Here is a 22,761-nt window from a genome sequence, read left to right as displayed (position 1 = left end):
TGTAGCCCGCCAGGCTCCTCTGTCCATGGGATTTTCCAGGCAAAAATACTGGAGCGGGTTGCCATTTCCTTCTCCAGGGGATCTTCCTGACCCAGGGAGCCAACCCGTATCTCTCTTGTCTCCTGCATTGGCAGGCAGATTCTTTACCACTAGCACCAACTGGGAAGCCCTAAAACTTGTATATTAAGGGGCTATTGACCATATAACTTTATTTGCATATAATATACTTTAAATGCTGATTAAAGTGTTGTGCTTGGTAACTACAAATATTTATTAGACGTTCTCAAATGTATATGAAATAACTGTTTCCAAATGAAACATATGACCAACAAAATTGATCAAATTGGTAAATATTACCTACCAATTCTCAAGAATTAATCCTAAATTTTATACTTTTAGGCAAATTAGCTGACTTAATTAGCTTATTTGGCTCACTCAATTAAATTCTTGTTTTGGATGTTTACACTTGACTAAACATTTGAAATGAACTAAGAGAAGCCTCATGTTGAATATAAAATATACAATGCAGTGTCAGGCACAAAATATTGCTCTGTGTAAGTTAATTAGTACCACATTGTTAATATATACATTAGAGAAATTTGCCTAAGATATATTACTCATATTTAATATTTAAAAAGAAATATGTATCTGGGTTAAAATGTTATCATTAAGTTTATTGATATATTTTGTCTTAAATTCACTTGTTTCTAATGGTTGTATTTTGAGTTGAACCTCTGGTTAAAAACTGTCCCGAATTTTTTAACTATTTCTTATTAGTTAACTCTGATTGTTCTACCTAAGCTTTCTTCGGAGAAGGCAATGGCACCCCACTCCAGCCAGTACTCTTGCCTGGAAAATCCCATGGATGGAGGAGCCTGGAAGGCTGCAGTCCATGGGGTTGCTGAGGGTTGGACATGACTTAGCGACTTCACTTTAAGCTTTCTCCAGTTCTAAAATTTCTAGCTTAATGCAGAGTTAAACTAGGACCGGGCAGAAGAATCACTCAACTGAAAATCTTACTGGTAAGGCCACTAGATGGTACAATTTTCCTGTAAACCTAGTTTCCAGGTGGCTACAGAACAAGCAGGTTAAAAACTGGGAGCCCACTGTTCTTCCAGTGCATGGAGGGGACATCTTCTGGCCCCATAAGACCTCTGGATAAGTGAGACTTGCGTTTAAGTTAGGCTTTAGGCTCAGGGCGCAAACCTGTGCCAGTGGGAGTGATGTTTGTGTATGTGTGGGTTGGGGGGTAGATGGGAACAGAGAAGAGAGAGAGATTTACAGAGTATCATTTACTTAAAATGGGCTTCCCAAGGGGCGCAGTGGTAAAGAATCCACCTGCCAATGCAGGAGATGCAAGAGACATGGGTTTGATTCTTAGGTTGAGAAGATCCCCTGGAGTAGAAAATGGCAACCTGCTCTAGTATGCTTGCCTGAAAAATTCCATGGACAGAGAAGCTTGGTGGGCTACAGTTCATGAGGTCGCAAACAGTTGGATATGACTGAGCACACACAACACATGTTTAATTTAAAACACATCACAAATAAACTAGTTTTCCCTTTTTATTGGTTACATTCTCAATTGTGATACTATAGTACCCTATGGAGGCGGTATTCTTTATTTTACAAAATGGATGCATTGTTGTTATTACTGAAAAGCGTACTAAGTGCTATAGGAATGCTATGCATTATTATGAGGATTTAATTCATATTTAAATTTATCCAAAATTTCCTGCTTTCTTAGTATAAATTAAATATTCAGAATATAGATTGACCCATAAGTTAATTTCCTATAATTTCTTTCTACTTCATTTATATTACAAAGTGGTGTTTCCTTTAGCCCACAGGACATTTACATAAAGATAGATTGGTATAGTCATTTTAGGGTATTATTTTAAAGCAAAATGCGCATTTTAAAAAAAGACTAGAATTATTTCGGACTCATGAAACTGAAAGAGGCCCCTAGAGATCACTTTGGCCTCTCATCCTGGTACTATAACAAGTCATTAATTTCCATGGCTGATATTGCTACACAGAGGATACTCAAAAGATAGAATCTGGCGGAAGTTACAAACCCTCCCACATTGTAAAGGTACCTCTAAGCAAAAAAAAAAAAATTCTACTTATTTCACACTTGAACTTGAAAACTAATACAAAGAATGTGTTGAAAGGGACTTGTTTTACTCCTTTGTTTATTTCAAAGGTTAATAAAATAATGAATGGCATTTAAATAAAGTTCCAGAGACACTACACTTCATATATTTAAAGATTGTTAGTAAAGTGAATGATTAGACTTTTTCAAATTTAATTATATCGATTTTATCAATCCTTTTGTTACCATTTTATGCAACTCAGTAATTGTACTGCTTTCCTCACATCTCTGTCTTAAATTTAGCAAATTCATCTAAAAGCAAGTCTGTTAAAATTTCCTTGTTTAATATAAATCGATAACTTTTTTCTATTTATCATTAGTCTCAAAATTGATGCTTATTAATAAAAAACCCTCTTAGGCTGACATAAAAAAGATCCTATTCTACCATCTCAAATGCTTTTTTTTTCATTCACCTGCCTTAGTACCTTTTATGTATCCCCTAACAACCAACAGCTCGCGTTGTCATCATAAGGATCATCTGTGCATCTAATGCGTATTTTCAGATGTCTACTCTCTGTAACTCCTCTTTGATCAAAAGATAAATGGTTTAAAGCTCCATCTTCTACGTGGTGTCAGTAAATATTTTATAACCTAGTTTAAAATGGAAAGGAGGCTCCTTGGTTCTTTTCTAACCAAAAGACATGATAAGAGGCTTTATCTTTCATTTTTAATTTAGGCAAACCCTTTTTGAAAGAGTTCATAGTGCTTTGAAAAATGTACTTGGTGTTATAAAATATACTTATTTCAAAGCAGCTCAGTATTTTGAAGCTTACTTAAAAGTTGAACATTCTCATAATGAATACATAAAAGTTTTAACAGGTAGGGAAAAAAATCCTGGTTCTGAGTAATTAATGGCCACCATTACATGCAGAACCTATATATTCCCCTAAATTTGAGCATAGGACCAAAGGACACTTGAGAAAAAAATTATAATCAATACATTTTTCTTTATTAAGATGTACAGGAGGTAATACACACTCCTGTGGCAACTATAATATGCAGAGGTGTGATCCTAAAGGTCTTGAATAAGCAGGAAGATAGGAATTATGAAAAACTAAGCACATGTTCTACAGTTTGACCAACTCAATCAGTCCTGAAAGCATAAAATGCTAGGGTTTGTTGTAATTGTTTATAATAGGGGAAAAATGCCATTCATTCATGAAGATAACTGTCACTTATAACCACGCCTCATCCTAATAAAGTATTTTTAAATAATGGAATCTGTGGAGTCATACCCAATGTGTGTGACTTCTGTCCTCCCTTCCCCAGTGAACACACATCTTGCTGCCAGGATGTCACCAAAACTCACATCCACTGGGCGCTCTACTGGGTAGAAGGCCTGCAAAGAGACAAACACAACGATTCATTAAAATTATCAACAACACCCAGAAGCTCATGCTTAGTAACATGAGGCCTGGCTACCCTGGGTTGAGGGGATGAATACACACACAGTAGCAGACACACTTCACCACCCTGCTTAGAAATACTCAGAAAACTGATAAGGAACCCATCAAATTGGAAACAAACAAAAAAAAAAGAAGTTAAACACAGCTTAGACATAGAGTAAAGGTAGATTTAGAGATTTTTAGATTCTAGAGAAATTCACAAGGGCTCTATAAGGGCTTTATAAATTACCACCTGCTGATTAATATTTTTTTTCTCTCAAAATTGTACTAGATTCCACACACCTGTGGCAGTTGGGGGCTTTGGCGTCCAATCAGGGTCCACTGTCCATTTCTTACTCTGTATCCACTGACTACCTTGCCTGTAATGAACACAAATTATAATTGTATAGGGTATTAAAAAGATAAAAGGCATTATTTGTTTTCTTATTGCAAAATAAAATATAAATATTTTCAGAAACCCAAATGCTCAGCATTTTAATGAAAACAATATGATGAAAACACATGCAGAATTTTAAGATACTGCACAAAACCTCTTCCACTGAAACAGATGAAACAGATTTCAGGTCAGATATAATCTACAGTTTACATTTACAGCATTAGCAAGCACAGTGGCATATCATTTAATATGTAAAGTTCTTACCTAAATGGTGAGTGTGAACTCTGTAGGCAAAGACATGCATTGGATACTTTTTATAATGGCATGAAATATCAGAATTCACCACTGTTAGAAATGAAAACACAGAAAAAAGTCATTATTCAACTGGAAAATAACATTATTCTTGACTAAAAGTATGTACAGAGTATCCACAAGCAGTTAAGCATGGGGTTTTTGAGTATACACAAACTCATGTACTCAGAGGTATTAAGCACTAATTATGGGCCAGCTTCTTACTAAAATGAGTTAAGAATCCCTTATATTCTGTTTCACTCATAAAATGACTAGTCAAATCAACATACATTGTCAGTGAAAACCCAGGCTTAATTTGATACCTTCATCATGAAATTTGTGCAGCTGAAAAAGCTTAAATATTGGTTTTTATTTTTAGAACAGAAGGATTTTTGAAAAATTTATTGCAAATACCTAAGATAATGAGATTGACAGTTCCTGTTAAGAAGGAAACATTTCATATACTTTTCTTTCCTTATAGACTAACACATAGTTGAGTTTTCAATAAATGCCTTTTTAAAATTAGACAGTGAAAAGTAACAAGATCATACTTACTGACTTTAACAGATCCCCAGTAAGAACAAATGAGTAATATGACACTCCCACCAAAGGATAAGATATTTACAGCAATAAATAATATTATACTCATTCTAATAGTTCTTTTTTTTTTTTTGGAAATTTAGGAGAAATCAGATATTATACCCATTTTACAAATCTATGTTCAGACTGGATTTGCTAGCTTTTGATTCTTAATCTGATATCCTCTATAAGTTTATGCCACTGTATGATAAGAATTTTTTTTGGCATCTGAAGAATGGATGATTTATTTGTAAAATATTCAAGAATCATATTTAAATTTATATCACTCACTATCTCCCTATGGACCTCAATTCTTGGCATAAAACTGGAATATAATAAACTGCTGGCTTGGAATAACACAAAAACCTATTTTAACTCTGAGGATAATAAAGAACTGGTTTATTTTTCAGGGACTCAAAAATATTGGTCATTTCAAGTGTTTATAAAAGATGTTCTATAAATCCATCCTTAAAGATTAGGTAATGAGGTAGTGGTAAATTCTAAAAGATCATTACTCACCTTTCCCTCCTGGTGGTATAACAGTGTCAACAGACATCATAAGGTACATGCCAGCAATTAAAGGCTGTCTGCACAAAATAATAACATTCATTTCAACTATTGGAAAACGTCAAAACAATTGCCTTGGAAAAATAAGGTATACTTCCATGCATTGACCTATAAAATACGATTCATGTGGAAATTAAACTAATATATGGGGAATGAGGTAGAATATATATATTTTTCCTGAGAATAACTTATTTTCTTGGGCAAATAGCTGAATACACATTTTTGTGGCATGGTGAATGTTTCTACATGTGCGTGTGTGCTAAGTCAGTTCAGTCGTGTCTGACTCTTTGTGACCCCATGGACTGTAGCCTGCCAGGCTCCTCTGTCCATGAGATTCTCCAGGCAAGAATATTGGAGTGGGCTGCCATACTCTCCTCCAGAGGATCTTCCTGACCCAGGGGTAGAACTGGCATCTCATAAGTCTCCTACATTGGCCAGGAGAGTTCTTTACCATTAGTGCCCTCTGGGAAGCCCAATCTCTAAATGGCTCCTGTAGTGGTTAATATGTCAAGTGGTTATATGTCAAGTCAGCTAGGCTGTAGTGCCAAGATATTTGGTCAAGCATTAGCCCAGACGTTGTTATAAAGGTATTTGTGAAGATGTAATTAATATTTAAACCACTGACTTTGGGTAAAGCAGATTATGGTCCAAAATGTGGATTAGTGTCTTAAGAGAAGAGACTGAGGTCCTCGGAAGAGGAAGGAATTATGCCTTTGGACCCAAGATTGCAACATCAGTTCCTGCCAGGATTTCCTACCTTCCATCCTGCCTTGAATATTTTAGACTTGCCAGATCTCACAACTGTGTGGGCCAATCCCTTAAGGTACATTTCAGTTTCTCTTTCTCTTTCATTCTCTCTCTCATACATTCTATTGGTTCACTTTCTCTGGAGGACCCTGAACGATACAGCTCCCAATGACCCACAGCTCTGACATCCTTGCCCTCGTTCAATCGTCTTCCCTTGATGCAGGCTGGACCAAGTAACCTGACCCAGTAATTTGTTATCTCTAACAAATAGAATATAGCAACAATAATTTTTCTTTTGCGCATTGGATTCAGAGTAGGAAGACCTGTGGTCACCACTTTCTTGACCTATTCGACACACATTCGTAACTTCTGAGATGAGGATACAGAAGTGCTCTGGCTTCCACCTTGGACACCCTCTTGCATTCTCCCTTGCTGACGGTGATGGGCAGACAGCAGCAGCCATGTTGGGAGCTGCCCTGTTTACAGCCCACATGAGGAGGAAACGAGGCGTCCTCCAGCCCATGGCCAGCAAGGAACCAAATCCTGTCAACAGTCGCGTGAGAGAGCCTGCAAGCGAATCCGCCCCGGTCGAGTCTCCAGATGGCTGAGACCCTGGCCGAGATTCTCACCGTGGCCTTTGTGTCAGACAACCAGCACCCAGCTAAGCTGTGCCCAAATTCCTTAGCCACAGGCAACCCGGACAATAAATGCTTGCTGTTTTAAGCCACTACATTTAGAATAATTTGTTATACAGCAGTAGATAACTAGCATAGTGGATTTCCCACTTTTAAGCTCTTGAAGATCTTAAAAGCTGTCACGCAGCTAGGATAACCGAGGTACTTACGGCAGGCGTGTGAGGTGTAAGGAAACACCAGAGCAGTCCTTGTGATTATCTGAAAATACACAAAAAATACACATCTTAAATATGAATAATGAATTTCAAACTAAAAATGTTAATTAATAACTCAATACTAAATTTAAAAACCCTATATATTTCGCTTGTATGGTGTTTTACAGTTTACAGAGTACTTTCATACTCATAAAATCCATTTAATTCCAATGTATCACAGAGCAACAGGAGAACTATCATTTCAAGTAGTCTGTAGCTTTTTCTTGACTCATCAAACTGACTGGTTATCTGCTTCCTAGCAGACACACTAAAATTCTAGTCATAAGCTCACAAAAGAAAACTATGCCCACTCTCTATAAACTATCTGTATTGTTGAAACATCCAGAAAAGCTCATGAACTGAATTGGTTTTGTTCTACTGGGATCCAAAGAGTTAGCTTTTCTACTTTTCAAAAACTGAATTAGTCCATAATTTGGGCTTTCAAGGTATTACCATTTTTTAGTCTGTAATGTCTCAAATTTATGTATAGGAATCACCCTACTTGGTTTCTAAGCCTCACTCAATCCTGCCTTCTAAATAGGAACCTGATGTTCATTCTTTTTATACCCTAACTTCAGTGGAAAGTGAGTACCTCTGTACCTTTGCCAAGGACATTTCAGAGACCTCTTACACATCCTCTCTCTTCTTTCTTCCTTTGTCTTTCTCAGGTAGAAAGAAGACAGAAATGTAAATCACCCATCCAAATTGTTATCTCTTTTGAACTTGCTGATCTTTAACCACAGACACCATGAATAGTAACTCAGACTTACTCATTCCTTCCATTCCTGTATACGTTAAATTCTTTCTAAGAATTTTGTTCTAAGGAATTATAAAACCTTATATCTCAACTTTGAGTTGATTTTAATATAACTATTGAGTGTGTACAAGAATGATAGATTTATATTAGAAATTAGGAAGTGAAGTATACTAATAACAGCATATAATTTTTTTAGGAAAAAATTTTCCTTTCATCTGTAATTCTCATAAGAAAAGCCAAGGTAACCTCACATAAAAATGTACAATAACAGGTAACTTAACTAGTAACATAGACATGTTGATTTACCATAGATAAAGTTTAGACAAAGTATAAAAAGTCATATTTAATACTTCAGTAGTAAAACACAAAGGAAATTCCACTGTATAGTATTAAGCTTGATCTTCACAAAAATAGTACAGAAATAAATGCAATGATGAACATTTTATATTTAATTTTACATTTAACATTACATTAGTGTCAATTTACAAAGAGACTTTGTCCACTCTCCTAAATCAATTTCAGTGAGATCCTATTTTCATAATAATTTCATTGAATTCTTTTTTAAAAAATTTCAACTGAGTTTTAAATAGATGAGAAAACAGTAATAAACAAAAGAATGAATACAACACGTTTATCTTAATTTTTGCCTATGCTTTAGAAATAGAAAGGAGATTTGAATATTATTGTTTAATTTATTAAAATTGTTTATTGTTGAGAACAAGTTTCCCTAAGTGCACTGATTGAGACTTAGTAGATATACCTACTCTGTACTACTTTCTAAATGGTTAGCCATTGGATTCACCCAGAATTACCTAAGTATCTCCACTGATCAAAAGAGAATAGTGGAAAGTGTATCATTCATTTATACCAAATGAATTCTACACTCCAGAGACTCACCTAAATAGCTGAATTGTTTTCAGAAAACATTTATCCTGTGTATAAAAAACTATCTAAGTATAAAAAACTATCTATTGTCTAAGGGTATTTCGAGAAATGGTAATCATCTGTTCATTCAGTGAATATTCACTGAGCTTTGCTATATTCTTCACAATTGGGATACAGTGAAAAGCAGCAGGTCCAGATCTCCTGCTCTCATGGTGTTTCTGCTCTAGTGGGAGTGGAGACACAGGGAAATGGGGTAGGAGGGACAAGGAGAAACAAAATACCAAGCACATAAACATGATAAAATCACGCCGTGAACTCAACAGGATCATATGACCCTGGGTAGCTGTTTTACCTACTGAGGTCCAGGCAGGATACCGTGGCCAAGAGGCAGGAGACTGCCTAGGCCATGCAGAGTATCTTAAGATTCTGGGTTTCATTTTCCGTCTCCCAAGAAGCCGCTGGAAGATTTTAAGCAATGGAGGACAGGATCATAGAACGTGTCCACCTAGCACATTATCTGGCACTTACAGATGACTCATTAATTACTGAATGTTCGGGTTTTGTAATTTTTTATTTTAATTAATAATACCAGGTGAGAATTTCTCCCACTCCCCTAATGTCCAACCAAGCAAAAGGTTCTAAGTGCAATGAGAACTGTCTTCTTGGTTTTATATTATGCTCTTGCTTTCAAAGAATCAAGTTAATCACATTTTGATGTTCAACTTGGCTAATATTCTTTACCACGACTTCAAAAAACTCCGTGAGAAAAATAAATAAGTTAACTAACACATTATGGCAACTATTAAATAATTTATCATTAAAGCTGAAATATGTCACCAAATTAAAAGTAGTAGGAATGTTATTAACAGTAACATGCCAGCTATTGCCAGTAAATGATCATCCTCTTAGATAAAGTTCTTGATTAGAATTGTCTAAACAGTAGATTTTTACTCAAAAGCATGAAAGTAAGTCAAAAATAACTTTTAATTTGAAGACATTTTCTAAGCACACATCAAAATTTTCACCAAATTAAAAGATAGCAAATTAATTTCTATATAATTGCTATTTGCTTCCCTACAGAGATTTAAAAGTGATCAATCAATGTCATATTCTGTAAGACCGTCAAGGATATCACACAAAGTAACTACACACAAATAACTAATCAGCTAAAAATTCAAGTAGTAATATGAGAAGCTCAACACATTCTGGAGAAAAACATACTGAACTTCTGACTTAGGTATTACAATGACTTAAGGGAAAATTGAATCTCGAGACTCTTAAGTTTTGTTTTACAGAATGTACATCTTGTATAGAGCTTCCTAGGTAGCTCAGTGGTAAAGAATCCACCTGCCAACACAGGAGACGTGGGTTTGATCTCTGGGTTGTGAAGATCCCCTAGAGCAGGAAATGGCAACCCACTCCAGTATTCTTGCCTGGGAAATCCCATGGACAGAGGAGTCTGGCAGGCTACAGTCCATTGGGTCAGAAAAGAGTTGGACACAACTCAGGGACTAAACAACAACAAAATCTTATATGGTTAGAAGGCTAGTGAATATACAAAGTGAAAATCTTACCTGTTTAACAAAAAGCTTCAGAAATCAAAATATACAGAAGGAAAACTGGTGAAGAAACACACTTAAAAAAATCACACTAAATAGAGTTCCTTAGTCATGGATGAAAGAATTTGTTTCCATCAAATTTACCTTGTGAATTTGATCCACTGAGTCAGCAAAAAATGAGGCATTCTAAAAAAACTGCTGTGTGCATGTGTGCCTATGTGTATGAGTGTTTAGATATTATGCTTTATGCTTTAGATAGAAACATCACACTTTAGATATATATATCAGTATTTATCCATGGAATAACAATCACAAGACCAGCTGAGTAACTTGAGGAAATTCTTTAACTTAGTAATGGATAAATATTTTAATGATGATATTTTAGTTGAGCAACATGCTAAGAGTTATCACAAAGTAAAGAAAATACTTATAAAGCATATTCATATACATTTTTTATATTGGCTATGAAAATATATTCATTATTTCAAAATCAAATTTTCTTATTGTAAATCACTATGATTTCTTCCAGTTTGACTTTCTACAGTTTGACCTAAGGAACCCATGTGTTTGCATATACATACATTGAGAAGTTTCAGCAAGAGTAACCTGAACTCCCTCAAACAAGGAAGGTTGTCTGGAGGTCTGGAGGGCTCCAGGATCCATAGCTATTCCTATGGCAAGTGGCAGCTTTGGAGAGAAGCATATTTCAGCCTAGCGTTTGGTGTGGAGATTATGACCTTTTAACTCCAACATGATCCTAGCCACAGTTATGCAATATTATTTCCATAACCTCCACACTGATCTTACTTCTGAACTCAGAAACTTCCACTGGTTTTGCATATTTTACTGATGATTTCCAGTGGGCTCTGACTTTGCTTGCCCTTCTATTGTAACACGGCACTTCAGCCACAAGTTAGGAAGCCTCATAAGAATTAATTCATTTCAATTCACTAGGCTATAAATGAAGTCTGTCTCTTAAAACGGATGACGCTTTAAAGGTTTATTATCATAAAGAAACACATCAGTGCTTCTGCTAATATTTTACCACGCACGATGAAAAAAATGCAGTCAGGACTGAGATAGTTAAGAAAGGTACAGAAAATGAACTTGAGTATCGAAATCATATGCTGGTTGAAAAAGCTAGTCGAGAAATGTAATTCTGTGACTAGGATGAAAGTAAACAGAAGAGAGGCGAGGAATAGATGGAAAAATTGAAGCATGCCAGAAGACCAGAGAAACGGAACACCACAGCTTAAGTAAAGATTGAACAGTGATGGGTGAAATAACTGAAATGGCCTGAAATCACAGGATTGAATGTCTGAATGAAAGGTAGAACAGGAAGTGAGGACTATTCTCTTGACTTACATTTCAACATAAATGTTGCACATTTCCAATGTACAATATGTAAGGTTTGTTGGGTGGAAAGTTTAGAATTAATCTTTACAGTTCATTCACACACAGATGTTTGACTATAGCACCTTACAAAATCATCACCAGTTTCCACTAGGTCCTCTCTGAGTTCCTTTGTTTAAAAGGAGTAGGATCTAAGAAGTTATGTATTTAATATCTGGTAGACTAGTACTCGTGATCAATACTGACACCACTAAGAAACTTCAGACTATAAATGAGACACCTACGTAAAGAATGTGCACTCTATTTGGATCACAGAAAATAGCCAATAAATATGTTACTATGACGATCATTCTTTTTTATTGGTAGATTCTAAAAAATTTCAGAACATGGATATTTTACTTTTAAGAAATATATTTTCAAAGCTATTGGTCAGGAATTTCTTTAACTGAAGCAACTGAAGCACATCACATTTTCCCAACTTAACAGGAATGAACAAAGCGGGGGGGGGGGGGGATGGGAATCAAATAAGCAAAGAGAATTAGAATTGGAATGGTATGCTAAAGACATTGCACAAAATAGGTATTTTGAAAATAGAAACAGAGATGCTGATTCAGAAAGGTACAAACTAGGGAGACACAGAACAGAGTCATCAGTGATACCGTGGAATGTCAGTGAGACAAAAACATCATGGTCTGGCTAAAATGAGATTCTTGTGTTGGGACTACAGGACCTTGAAGAAGTTGACAATGCACTATTTCAAAGTCCTTCCACGACTTTTAGTAATATAGATCCCCTTGACCAGACTCAAGATAACCTGTTTCTTTCTAAGTTCTGGACTAGAGGAAGTTAGTTCAGCAGGATTAAGGCAATTTTTATACTGATTTTGAAATTGTTCTTTTCATTTACATTTATTCACTTGTCCTGTATAGCCATTATCATGTAAAAATGTTGACAGCTCTTCTTTCCAGGTATCTTTACTTATTTCAGTCTTTTTCAAAAACAAATTGTTCTTTTACTGTACTGGGCTGTGGGTGCATGCTCTCTCCAAGGTACACTGGTGAACACCTGACTTTCAGCTATTAATGTTTTGTATTTACAGAAGATTGAACGTAAGATATCCCTGTTAAAGGGATCTTTCATGACTGCTGTTCTCTTTCATTAAGAAATACTTTTAGCTTGATTGATTTAAAGAAACAGTGATTAAACTTCATTCACTAAATAAGGACTAGATGACATTGGGAGATATATTTCATTTTATGTCATTACAGTCCATTATAATGTCATATGTAGATACTGGAACTTTTTGTAATGGTGAAGATATTAACAGTGAAAATGTTAGAGTCATTTTTAAAAAGAAAATCAAGTAAAATCAAGTCTACTAATGTCTTAGAAGCACATCAAGCCATAGAAGTACTGGTGGTCCATTGGTTAAGACTTCTAAAGAATCATCTGATAATGAAAGAAACAAGTATTTCCAGGCTTTGGATGAAAACTGAAAATAACATTCAGTCAGAATCTAATCTTGAGTCAGATGAAAACTGGATGATTGCTCCACAAGGGTTTCAGCTTCTCTTTTTGGGAAATTGTTCTCTGCTTAGGCAGAGATGTATAACCACAGCAAGGTATTTTATCAAATATATAGACTCATTGAATTTCAGAAGAGGAAGGCACCCTGGAGATGATGGAGTTCAACTCTTGCACTTTATAGACAGGGGAAAAGTAGCAACTGAGATTCAATCTTGACCAAAGTAATTCAGCTAACTGGTGATACATCTGGGTATCAACACTAATCGATACTAATTCTCAAAAGTCAGTATTTAGTAAACATTATTTACTTAAAAAAAGAAAAAGAATTCCATTTCTTAGAGACTTCCAAGGAATTTTATCTATGAAACGTCCTGAAACTAAGATACAAGAATTAAGCAAGGATGGATACATAACCAGTGGTACTTAAGGATACCCACTTAGGTAGGAAGTTCATTTCTCTTAATGGGAGGTGGATGCATGGGATATGAGGTTATCCATTCCACACTATTTAGCTTGCTTTTCTAATAATAGCTTTTAGCTCCTACTTGGATTCATAGCTAAGTAGTAAGGATGTGGAATAATGCATGATAATAACCTATTACATCTTAGGTCCTTAAAAGTCTGCTGCCTTCTCCTAATCTTTCCCTCAAGAGATATATTTCATGAGCTCATCTTGTCCTGGATGCTTCCTGCTTCAATAAAAAAAAAATAGGTTAATCATTGATCCTAAGGGAACCAATGTGTTGTTACAACATCCCACTAATTGGAAAAGTCCTTCAGAAAGACAGTCATAGCATGGATTTCAATTCACTGCACTCTCCTCAGAAGGTAAAGGATAAAGCACACCCATTATCTACTATCCCCACCACAGGTTTAGATGATGGATCCTTTCCTCATGGAAGTACTAAAAAGCATGCCTGGAACCACAGTCAAGTCTTATGAAAAACAAAGAACTAAGATCTTTAATATCAAAAACATATTTTAGGAAATGTGTGAGCAAACAGTAAATTGTCTCATACCCTTCCACCCTCTCAGAGTGTTCTGAACAGAATTTAATGATCTCTTTCTGTTTTTCTGCCTGTGTTGAATTAACAGAAAAAAAATGATTTAGGGGTATAAGACACACCAATAATTTTTCAATAATGTATGTTCACAGATTTCTTAATAACAATTTGAATGCTGGCTTGATCTTTACCTTATGGTTCTTTGTTCTGAATTAACACCGTTAAATGAATGGGACAGATGATGTTTTGTTTTGCTGAGATTAAATCATGGCTCCCAAAGGTGGCGAGGAATAGATTACTTGGGGATTCATTTCAACAGTCAGGGAACATTTCATATACTCAAAATTACTTGGAGAATCCCTTAGGAGAGTGGAGAGTGAGGTCTCCCAGTAGATGCAACACAGCCAGCTTCCTTGGCACTGGAGTAGACTGCTGTCATTTCTGTCGGTTGAGCCATATTTTATTTTTTAAAGTTATTTCCATACAGTTGGACTGTGCTGTTATATAAAAAGGGTTATTTCTGTGCATCTGAAAGCCTGCTGCAGCAGAGATGACACAAGAATCAGAGGCAAAGAGGAAGCCACGGCAGGCACAGCAGACCGGGGTCCTATGTTCATTCTGAGCCCAGGCACGTTGAATGGAACCCTGGTTTTAATGAAGACAAGACACAACTCCTTTATTGTTGTTTTTGGTACTCCCGGACTATAAACGCAGGTCCTGCAGTCACTTAACAGTACTCGGTAAAATGATGATTCTCCAAACTAACCCAAACAGGCATATATCAAAGTTTTTTTGTTAAGAGTTTCTGCAAAATAAGATCTCAGTCACGAGATTTCTCCTAGAGAATTCACTGAGAGCGTATTTTCATCATCTTAGGACTCTCCAGTTACAGATCCATTGATATAAAATTGTCTCCACTCAAAAAGCACTAACATCTTAAGCTGTCATGGCAAACGTGTATCTGGTGGGCAAATACAGCCGAAATGGGGGCACTGTTAATACATGACAGAAACTGCACAGAGGTGTTCCTGGAGGCTGCAAAAAGCTGGCTTAGAGACAAGCTTCGGTGCTAAATAAACCAGCACTACAAAAATAAAAAAAAATCTTCAAAAAGGAATTCCTTTTGAAGCTGTCACTGCAGTGAGTCAGCCTCCTTTGATTTTGTATTCACTGCCGTGGGACTAGAAATTACTAGCTTCCATTTGTCCTGTGGCAAGGAAGAGAAAATGCATTTATCCATCCTGCAAGAAGATGACTTTCACGAATGATGGCTTGTGCTGTTCCCAAAAGAGATCAAATGGAAGGCAGGCAGGCAGGCTCATCAGCAAGCTTTTATAATCGCTGTGTGTGCAGAGGATGTTACGGCAGGACAAATGTCGGAGCACGTTCCTCTTTCCATCTCTTATGAATGCAGAGGAAAGACTCCACGGTGAAGCTTAGGGTTCACACTGGTTCTTCTCTCAGAATGATGAGCCTGCTCTAGAATCATACTTCTAAGAGAGTAAAATTAAAAGACGAAACCCCCCAATCCTAAGTAAATACAGAATTTTAAAAAACATAGCATGGAGATTTTAAAATGATTGATTGTTTTTTGAACTTTTTGTTGAACTATAATATACAGAATAGGGCACAAATCATAAGGTATAGCCTGAGAATTTTAAGAAAACTAACACATTCCATTCAGATCAAGAAGCAAAAAGCTCTCTACTTGTGGCCCCTTCCCAAGGCATTAAGTTTTAAATCTTTACTTGGTGTACACAGCATAATTAAACATGCACTTGTCTTTCCAAAGATGCTGTCTTTTAGCACTTTAGCCTGTCCACTAGCTTCATGGGCTTTGGTTGGCAGTTTTTAAATATGATACCTGGTTGTGTGTGTTCAGTCGCTCAGTCGTGTGAGACTCTTTGCGACCCCATGGACTGTAGCCCCCCAGGTTCTTCTGTCCATGCGATTTTCAGGCAAGAATACTGGAGTGGGTTGCCATTTCCTCCTCCAGGGGATCTTCCTGACCCCAGGGATCGAACCCGCGACTCTTGCATCTCCTGAATTGGCAGGCAGGTCTCCTTTATCACTGTGCTACCTGGGAAGCCGTATACCTGGTTGCTGCTGCTGCTAAGTTGCTTCAGTCGTGTCCAACTCTGTGCGACCCAATAGACGGCAGCCCACCAGGCTCCCCCGTCCCTGGGATTCTCCAGGCAAGAACACTGGAGTGGCTTGCCATGTTCTTCTCCAGTGCATGAAAGTGAAAAGTGAAAGTGAAGTCGCTCAGTCGTGTCTGAGTCCTAGCGACCCCATGGACTGCAGCCCACCAGGCTCCTCTGTCCATGGGATTTTCCAGGCAAGAGTACTGGAGTGGGGTGCCATTGCCTTCTCCAATACCTGGTTACTAATAGTTATTTTATTATTTCCCCTTTCTCTCAGTGAAAAGTCCTATCAAACTCTTTTTACTTCATATGCATATGTCAGTTTTTAATATATATTCATCTTTAGAGTGGAAATCTTAAATTTTTTTTTTTTTTTGCAATCTCTCAATTATCTGTTCTTCCCACTGAGGGCAGAATGTAACTGCACAAGTCTAGGAACCACAGAAAGGAAGAATAAGTTATGGAATGAAAAGGAACTTTAAGAGTTTTAATCAAAGAAACTTAATTTGAGATATAAAGCTAAAATCACATGTCTCATATAAAGTGCTCCATTATGCATTTTTGAATTGTCTTGAGGGTATGTTTTTATATACATAAAAGGCTTATCTTTCACCTTCTATGGAATTCTCAATTACTTTCTGCAATAATGTGTTCTCCCTTCTTTATTTAACCGAAACCTCTAAGTGCTCATAAATGATAAACAGAGAGAGGGTAACCTAGCAGCAACACCATCCTGTTTTCTTTCGCAAACAGGAAGCTGATGTGGCCCAAATGCTGTAATTTAGTTGGAATATACGTTTTTTGAACTTCAACCTAAAATCAGTGGCTGTATTTGCAACACAATTATCTTCCTCAACTTAAAATACTACATTGTGCATTGTATTTTGGTTTTTCAATTAAAAAACCCAAATTTACATATAATTATGCATGCATTTAGTCTGGGGTATTAATTAGGAAATATACGTTGAATATTATAGCTTATATGTTTGATTCAGTGTTAATTTTTAATCATTCAATATCTTCAAGTTGTACTGTGGCATGGGGATTATTAAAATAATCTTATAAAGCTTTTGTGAGTTAAGAACTAGTAGGGCAAACACTGAAACCCTTCAGTGACCCAAATTATCAGTCCAAATTTCCTGAGCCCGTGAGCAAATCTTCACACTGTAAGATAAAGGTTTTGTTTGGAAGGATCTGCAGTTACTACTTAGATTTTATGCTCGTTTCTGCCATTACACTTCGGTTGGAAAAAGAAGAGTAATATTTGCAAAGAAATGGAGCTAGAAAAGTGTGGGGGAGGGTGACATCCCTACAGGAAGACAGACTCTGGAAAATTTCCAAAGAGGGACAGAAGAAGAATTCATTTAGAATGAGAAGAAATAAGGAGCAGGATGAAGGGTTTCCAAATTGGATGAAGAGGAGAGGAATGTTTCAGTTGGCAGAAAGAGGGAGGTGAGAAGGGTCTCTTACAGGCCTACGGAAGGTTGGACTTTTATTTTTCTAACAGGATTATTTTGTAAATGTCATTAAAGCAATATATGAATAGCTTTCGTTAAATGTCTTTTTGGTAATGTACTTATTTAGGGTATCTCTTGCATTTTATAAGCAAGACCGTCAACCACCATAAGAAAGGAATTAATAGAAAGCAGGAAATGGAATGGACAGATGCTAGCACTTCTGTCTCACAACTGCCATCTCTTACCAGAATTCCTTAACACAGTAAACAAACATGAACGTGCCGAGGCGATGAGGGGACCAGTAAGGGAGGCCGTGGACACCAGCCTGAGCGTTCATGGAGTGCGCGGAAAAATGCCTCAAGTCTCCTAATTCCGGTGTGAGCCCACGGGCAAGTAACTTTATTTCTCCTCTTAATTTATTTTGGTTAAAAATGAAAGGTTATCTGGTATTAATTTAAATGAAATTAATTAGTGACTATGTACCCCTGACCTGCTTCAAAAAGGTGTTAATAATTATGGGTGATTAAAACAGCACGAGCTGCAAAGTGGTACGTGAAGGCAAAGTATAGGCCTGTCTTGGAAACAACTAGAAAATAAAGGCAAAATATGAAAGCTTAAATAGTATTAGGGAAATTTTTTTTCCTAAAAGACATCACTTAAGCTAAATATTACATTGTTCAATGTTACATTGCTTTAAAAAACACATTTTAAGGAATAAAGAACACTCTGAATACATTCTTTAAAAAGCAATAATACTGCAGGGCTTTCTGCATCTTCTCATAACCGAATGAATGAAAACGCAAGTCTTGAAACTTAATGACCATATTTAGGTATTAAAATAAACAGGTGTTCCACAGAATGAATGAGATGAATAAGGACCATTAGTCTTCCAAACTGAAGATGAATAACAAAATTGAAATTCAGGAAGCTAGAGAATCAGGGAGCTTACATTTATGTGATGAGACTAACAAAAGCCAAAAAAAAAATACTGCAGGAAAAAAGACTTCATCTGGATCATTTGAGAGGTATCGAACAGTCCTAAAATCATTCCTGTGATTCACAACAAGCTGCTTGAGTATAATGAAGGTTTCAGAAGAACATGAAGAACATCCTATTATAATTCTTCTGAAATCAGAGGGATTATCAAGCAACCTGGTGTAGAATTATCCCTCCATAAGGGAAGTGGATTCCTTCATATATCAGAATGAGAAAGAATACATGAGATGAGGTGAACACTCCAGCCTCTACTCATATTTATTCTATTGGGCAAGGATGATTTGTGTGGAATTTCTAATTTGTAGTTTGTTAAAGTTCATGTCCTCTTTGTTCCTAGTGGTTCAAAGGACTTGAAGAAGGACTGACTCCATTATTTGTTTTATATAGTCAGGACATGAACTTTGACAAACTACAAATTAGAAATTCAACACAAATTAAATTCTTCTAGTTTTTAATACCACTGGACTAGTAGCTATACCACCTCAGGCAAGTCACTTAACCTTTCTGAGTATTGATTTCCATTTCTGTAAACTGGAGGGGCTGAGCTAGATGGAGACGTCTCTTCCAGTCACACTTCTACCATCCTAAAGGCTAAGTCTGTGGTGTTAAAAGCAAATGTTTTAAAAATGAATTAGTACATGAGACATAAGATCTATGGTTTTTACCCTTAATGGAAGAAAGTGAAAGTCATGGTTTCCTTTTCCACAATGCCTTTCAGCCGTGTTCCAATCTCATCCCTTTTGAAAATGCCTAAGAGGCTACAGAATTTCATGCAGGTTGAACAGTACCTTCCTGCCAATCATTTATCTCTCACAGTTGGTCTCATGGTCTCTGCCATTCTCTTACTTTCTAGTCTCTGTCACCCCATATATTCCACTTAAAAATTTAAAAAAATGTAAAAAATGGAAGGATATAATTTATTTTTGTTCACTTTTTGAAAACATTTATCTTGATTAAGTGTCAAGAAGGAACATTTGCATCCCTATATAGGAAGGGGTGTCTCCAAGAAAGTCATACATGCACTCAAAGTGCCTTCTCTATATTACTAGAATAGAATCTTAAAATCCAAACACCAAATTTTGTGAAAATGTTAAGAATAAACATAAACTCTCTTTCAAATTTCTAAGTGAAATAAAAAAGTAATAGAAAAACCAGACGGTAATTAAATGCATTTCCTTCTTTCAGAGCTCCCCTTTTCTTAAGAGAATTGAGATTTAATTATACTTATTGTGATAAATGCAAATTATTCTGCTCATGGCCCAAGCCTCAGGAGATTTCCCTGACATACCTGGAGTACAGGGGGGGGAAAAAAAACACAAAACCTAGAAGAAAATTTAATCCTCTAGGAAAATCTGAGACTCGGTTGTCAAACTGTAGTTTGCATAAAAGTCAACTGGGGAGCTCATTAAAATTTCAGAATGCTGAGCTCAGGGGTGTGCTGATAACACACAGGCTGTCTGAAAAAAAAATACATGTGTGGGTAAATACACATTTATTATAATTTTTATTAACATAAAAGATGTGTAGGACACAACTTATAAAAATAATAAAATAAATAATACTATTTATCATAAATTCCATATAACCAGATGAATTTCACAGAATTATTTCCTTAATTTTTGCTGAACTTTTCTTAGCTCGCCTATGGTTATAAATGATGAGTGAGTCCCTCAGATAAGAATGTTTGTTGATATCCTGCTTTATTGAAATAACAAAGAGATAGGCTCAAACCACTTGCTAATCAGCAAAGTGAGCAAAATCTTTGCAGTGTTGGATAGTAGTTTTTGAATTGAAAAAATATTTTGTAAAGTATTTTGGCTATTCACAATAATCTGCACTACTAACATAGTTTTCATTATTTTCTTAAATCTAAACAACAAAATAATTTATGAAGCACTGATTTGTAGCGCTTGTCAATTTCAATGGTGTAAAATTTCCCACCATGACTGATTTCAAGCTATCAATGGGACATTGCTGAACACTGGGCTGGGAAAAGATGAGCCATTCGTGCACCATTCTATAGTATTTCCACCGTACAGATCAATAGACATAATACCAACCAGAGTGAAGATAATAGTAAAATGTAGTAAGATAATTAGAGGAGGATGATCTCTGAGTATTTATTGCCTTTGTTTTTCATCACAGCTATACTTAACAATGGACTTCCTTGGTGGCTCAGCTGGTAAAGACCCCACCTACAATGCAGGAGACCTGGATTCCATCCCTGGGTTAGGAGGTCACCTGGAGAAGGGAAGGGTAACCCACTCCAGAATTCTTGCCTGGAGAATCCCACAAACAGAGGAGCCTGTTGTGTCCAAGAGCCTGACACGGCTGAGCAGCTAAGCACACATGCGCACTTGACAATGAGCTCACGAAACAGCTGAAAATTAACTACTGGCTCTTTCTGGTCAATATGAGACAGTTTCAGGACACAACTGCCAGTCCTCGACTTCTTGTGCATTTGATTCAGTAGGTCTGGTTGAAACTAGGAATTTTCATTTTAAAAAGCACCCCGAGGAGATTCTGGCACAAGTAGTTGACAGATAAGATTCTGAGAAATTCTGACACAGACTACTATGTACTTTAAGAGGTAATTCTATTAAGAACATTTCGCTAATTCTAATTGTTTTAATGGAACATTAAAAAGAGTTCCTTGATTTAAGTAAACACTGGGTAAAATGTTTCAACTATGAAAACGTCTAGTGCCAGGTTAGCCCCTTGGACTGCAAGGAAATCAAACCGGTCCATCCTAAGGGAAATCAGTCCTGAATATTCATTGGAAGGACTGATGCTGAAGCTGATGCTCCAATACTTTGGCCACCTGATGCGAAGAACTGACACACTGGAAAAGACCCTGATTCTGGGAAAGACTGAAGGCAGGAGGAGAAGGGGACGACAGAGGGTGAGATGGTTGGATGGCATCATTGACTCGATGGATGTGAGTTTGAGCAAGCTCTGGGAGTTGGTGATGGACAGGGAAGCCGGGTATGCTGCAGTCCATGGAGTTGCAAAGAGTCGGACACAACTGAGTGAACTGAACTGAGTGCAGGTAAGGATATTCACCATGGACTGCTCATTCACTATGGACTGTAAATTGGAAAAATCCTTCTGTTGGGTAATTTGGTGGAATCTCTTAAGGTTTCAATACTCTATAACCCTAAAATCCCATTTTTAGAAATCTACCCTGCAGTAGCAATCATGTTTTTCCAGTGGTCATGTATGGATGTGAGAGTTGGACTGTAAAGAAAGCTGAGGGCCAAAGAATTGATGGTTTTGAACTGTGGTGTTGGAGAAGACTCTTGAGAGTCCCTTGGACTGCAAGGAGATCCAACCAGTCCATTCTGAAGGAGATCAGCCCTGGGATTTCTTTGGAAGGAATGATGCTAAAGCTGAAACTCCAGTACTTTGGCCACCTCATGAGAAGAGTTGACTCATTGGAAAAGACTCTGATGCTGGGAGGGATTGGGGGCAGGAGGAGAAGGGGATGACAGAGGATGAGATGGCTGGATGGCATCACTGACTCGATGGACGTTGAGTCTGAGTGAACTCCGGGAGTTGGTGATGGACAGGGAGGCCTGGTGTGCTGTGATTCATGGGGTCGCAAAGAGTCGGACACGACTGAGCGACTGATCTGATCTGATCTGATAAATAATGAAAGAACCTTACATGTGCTGCCGTAGAAATATGCCCAGGATACATTGTTAAATTAAAAACAACAGCAAGTGCAGATCTGTGGAGAGTGTGATCTGAATTTTGTCCAAAAAAAGAAAAACAGTGCAGATATACATATCTGGGGTTTCTGTGTGTATACAGAAATGTAAAAGGGACAAGCATATGGAAAACCGGCAGATATAAATGGCAGTTACCTGGGGGGAGGGCTGGGGGTAGAAAGGGAGATGGGATTGAAGAAGGTATTGTAGATTTTTTTCTTTTTCATCTATATACCTTCTCTTCAATAGTTTTACTGAGATATAATGTACATACCTTACAATTGACCCCTTTAAGTCTATAATTCAATGGCTTTTTAGTATATAGATATGTGCAAATGTCACTTCATATTATATATATTTTT

General features: G+C 36.8%; 1 protein-coding gene across 8 annotated transcripts in view; it reads right to left on the bottom strand.

Moving 5' to 3' along the window:
• PAM (peptidylglycine alpha-amidating monooxygenase) overlaps window positions 1-22,761 on the bottom strand; it is a 180,562-nt gene that overhangs the window by 73,597 nt on the left and 84,204 nt on the right. For all 8 annotated transcript variants that reach the window (XM_010831969.1, XM_010831967.1, XM_010831968.1 and 5 more), the window contains exons 7-11: window positions 6,963-7,011; window positions 5,324-5,391; window positions 4,199-4,279; window positions 3,841-3,917; window positions 3,388-3,491 (exon numbers count right to left, since the gene is read on the bottom strand). In XM_010831969.1, the coding sequence (XP_010830271.1) occupies window positions 3,388-3,491; window positions 3,841-3,917; window positions 4,199-4,279; window positions 5,324-5,391; window positions 6,963-7,011 (379 nt within the window). The remainder of the gene's footprint in view (window positions 1-3,387; window positions 3,492-3,840; window positions 3,918-4,198; window positions 4,280-5,323; window positions 5,392-6,962; window positions 7,012-22,761) is intronic.

The sequence above is a fragment of the Bison bison genome, unplaced genomic scaffold (genome assembly GCF_000754665.1).
Source record: "Bison bison bison isolate TAMUID 2011002044 unplaced genomic scaffold, Bison_UMD1.0 scf7180017864533, whole genome shotgun sequence".
NCBI classification, from domain to species: domain Eukaryota; kingdom Metazoa; phylum Chordata; class Mammalia; order Artiodactyla; family Bovidae; genus Bison; species Bison bison.
The sequence above is the reverse complement of the archived record's forward strand: the minus strand, read 5'-3'. Positions and strand labels throughout refer to the sequence as shown.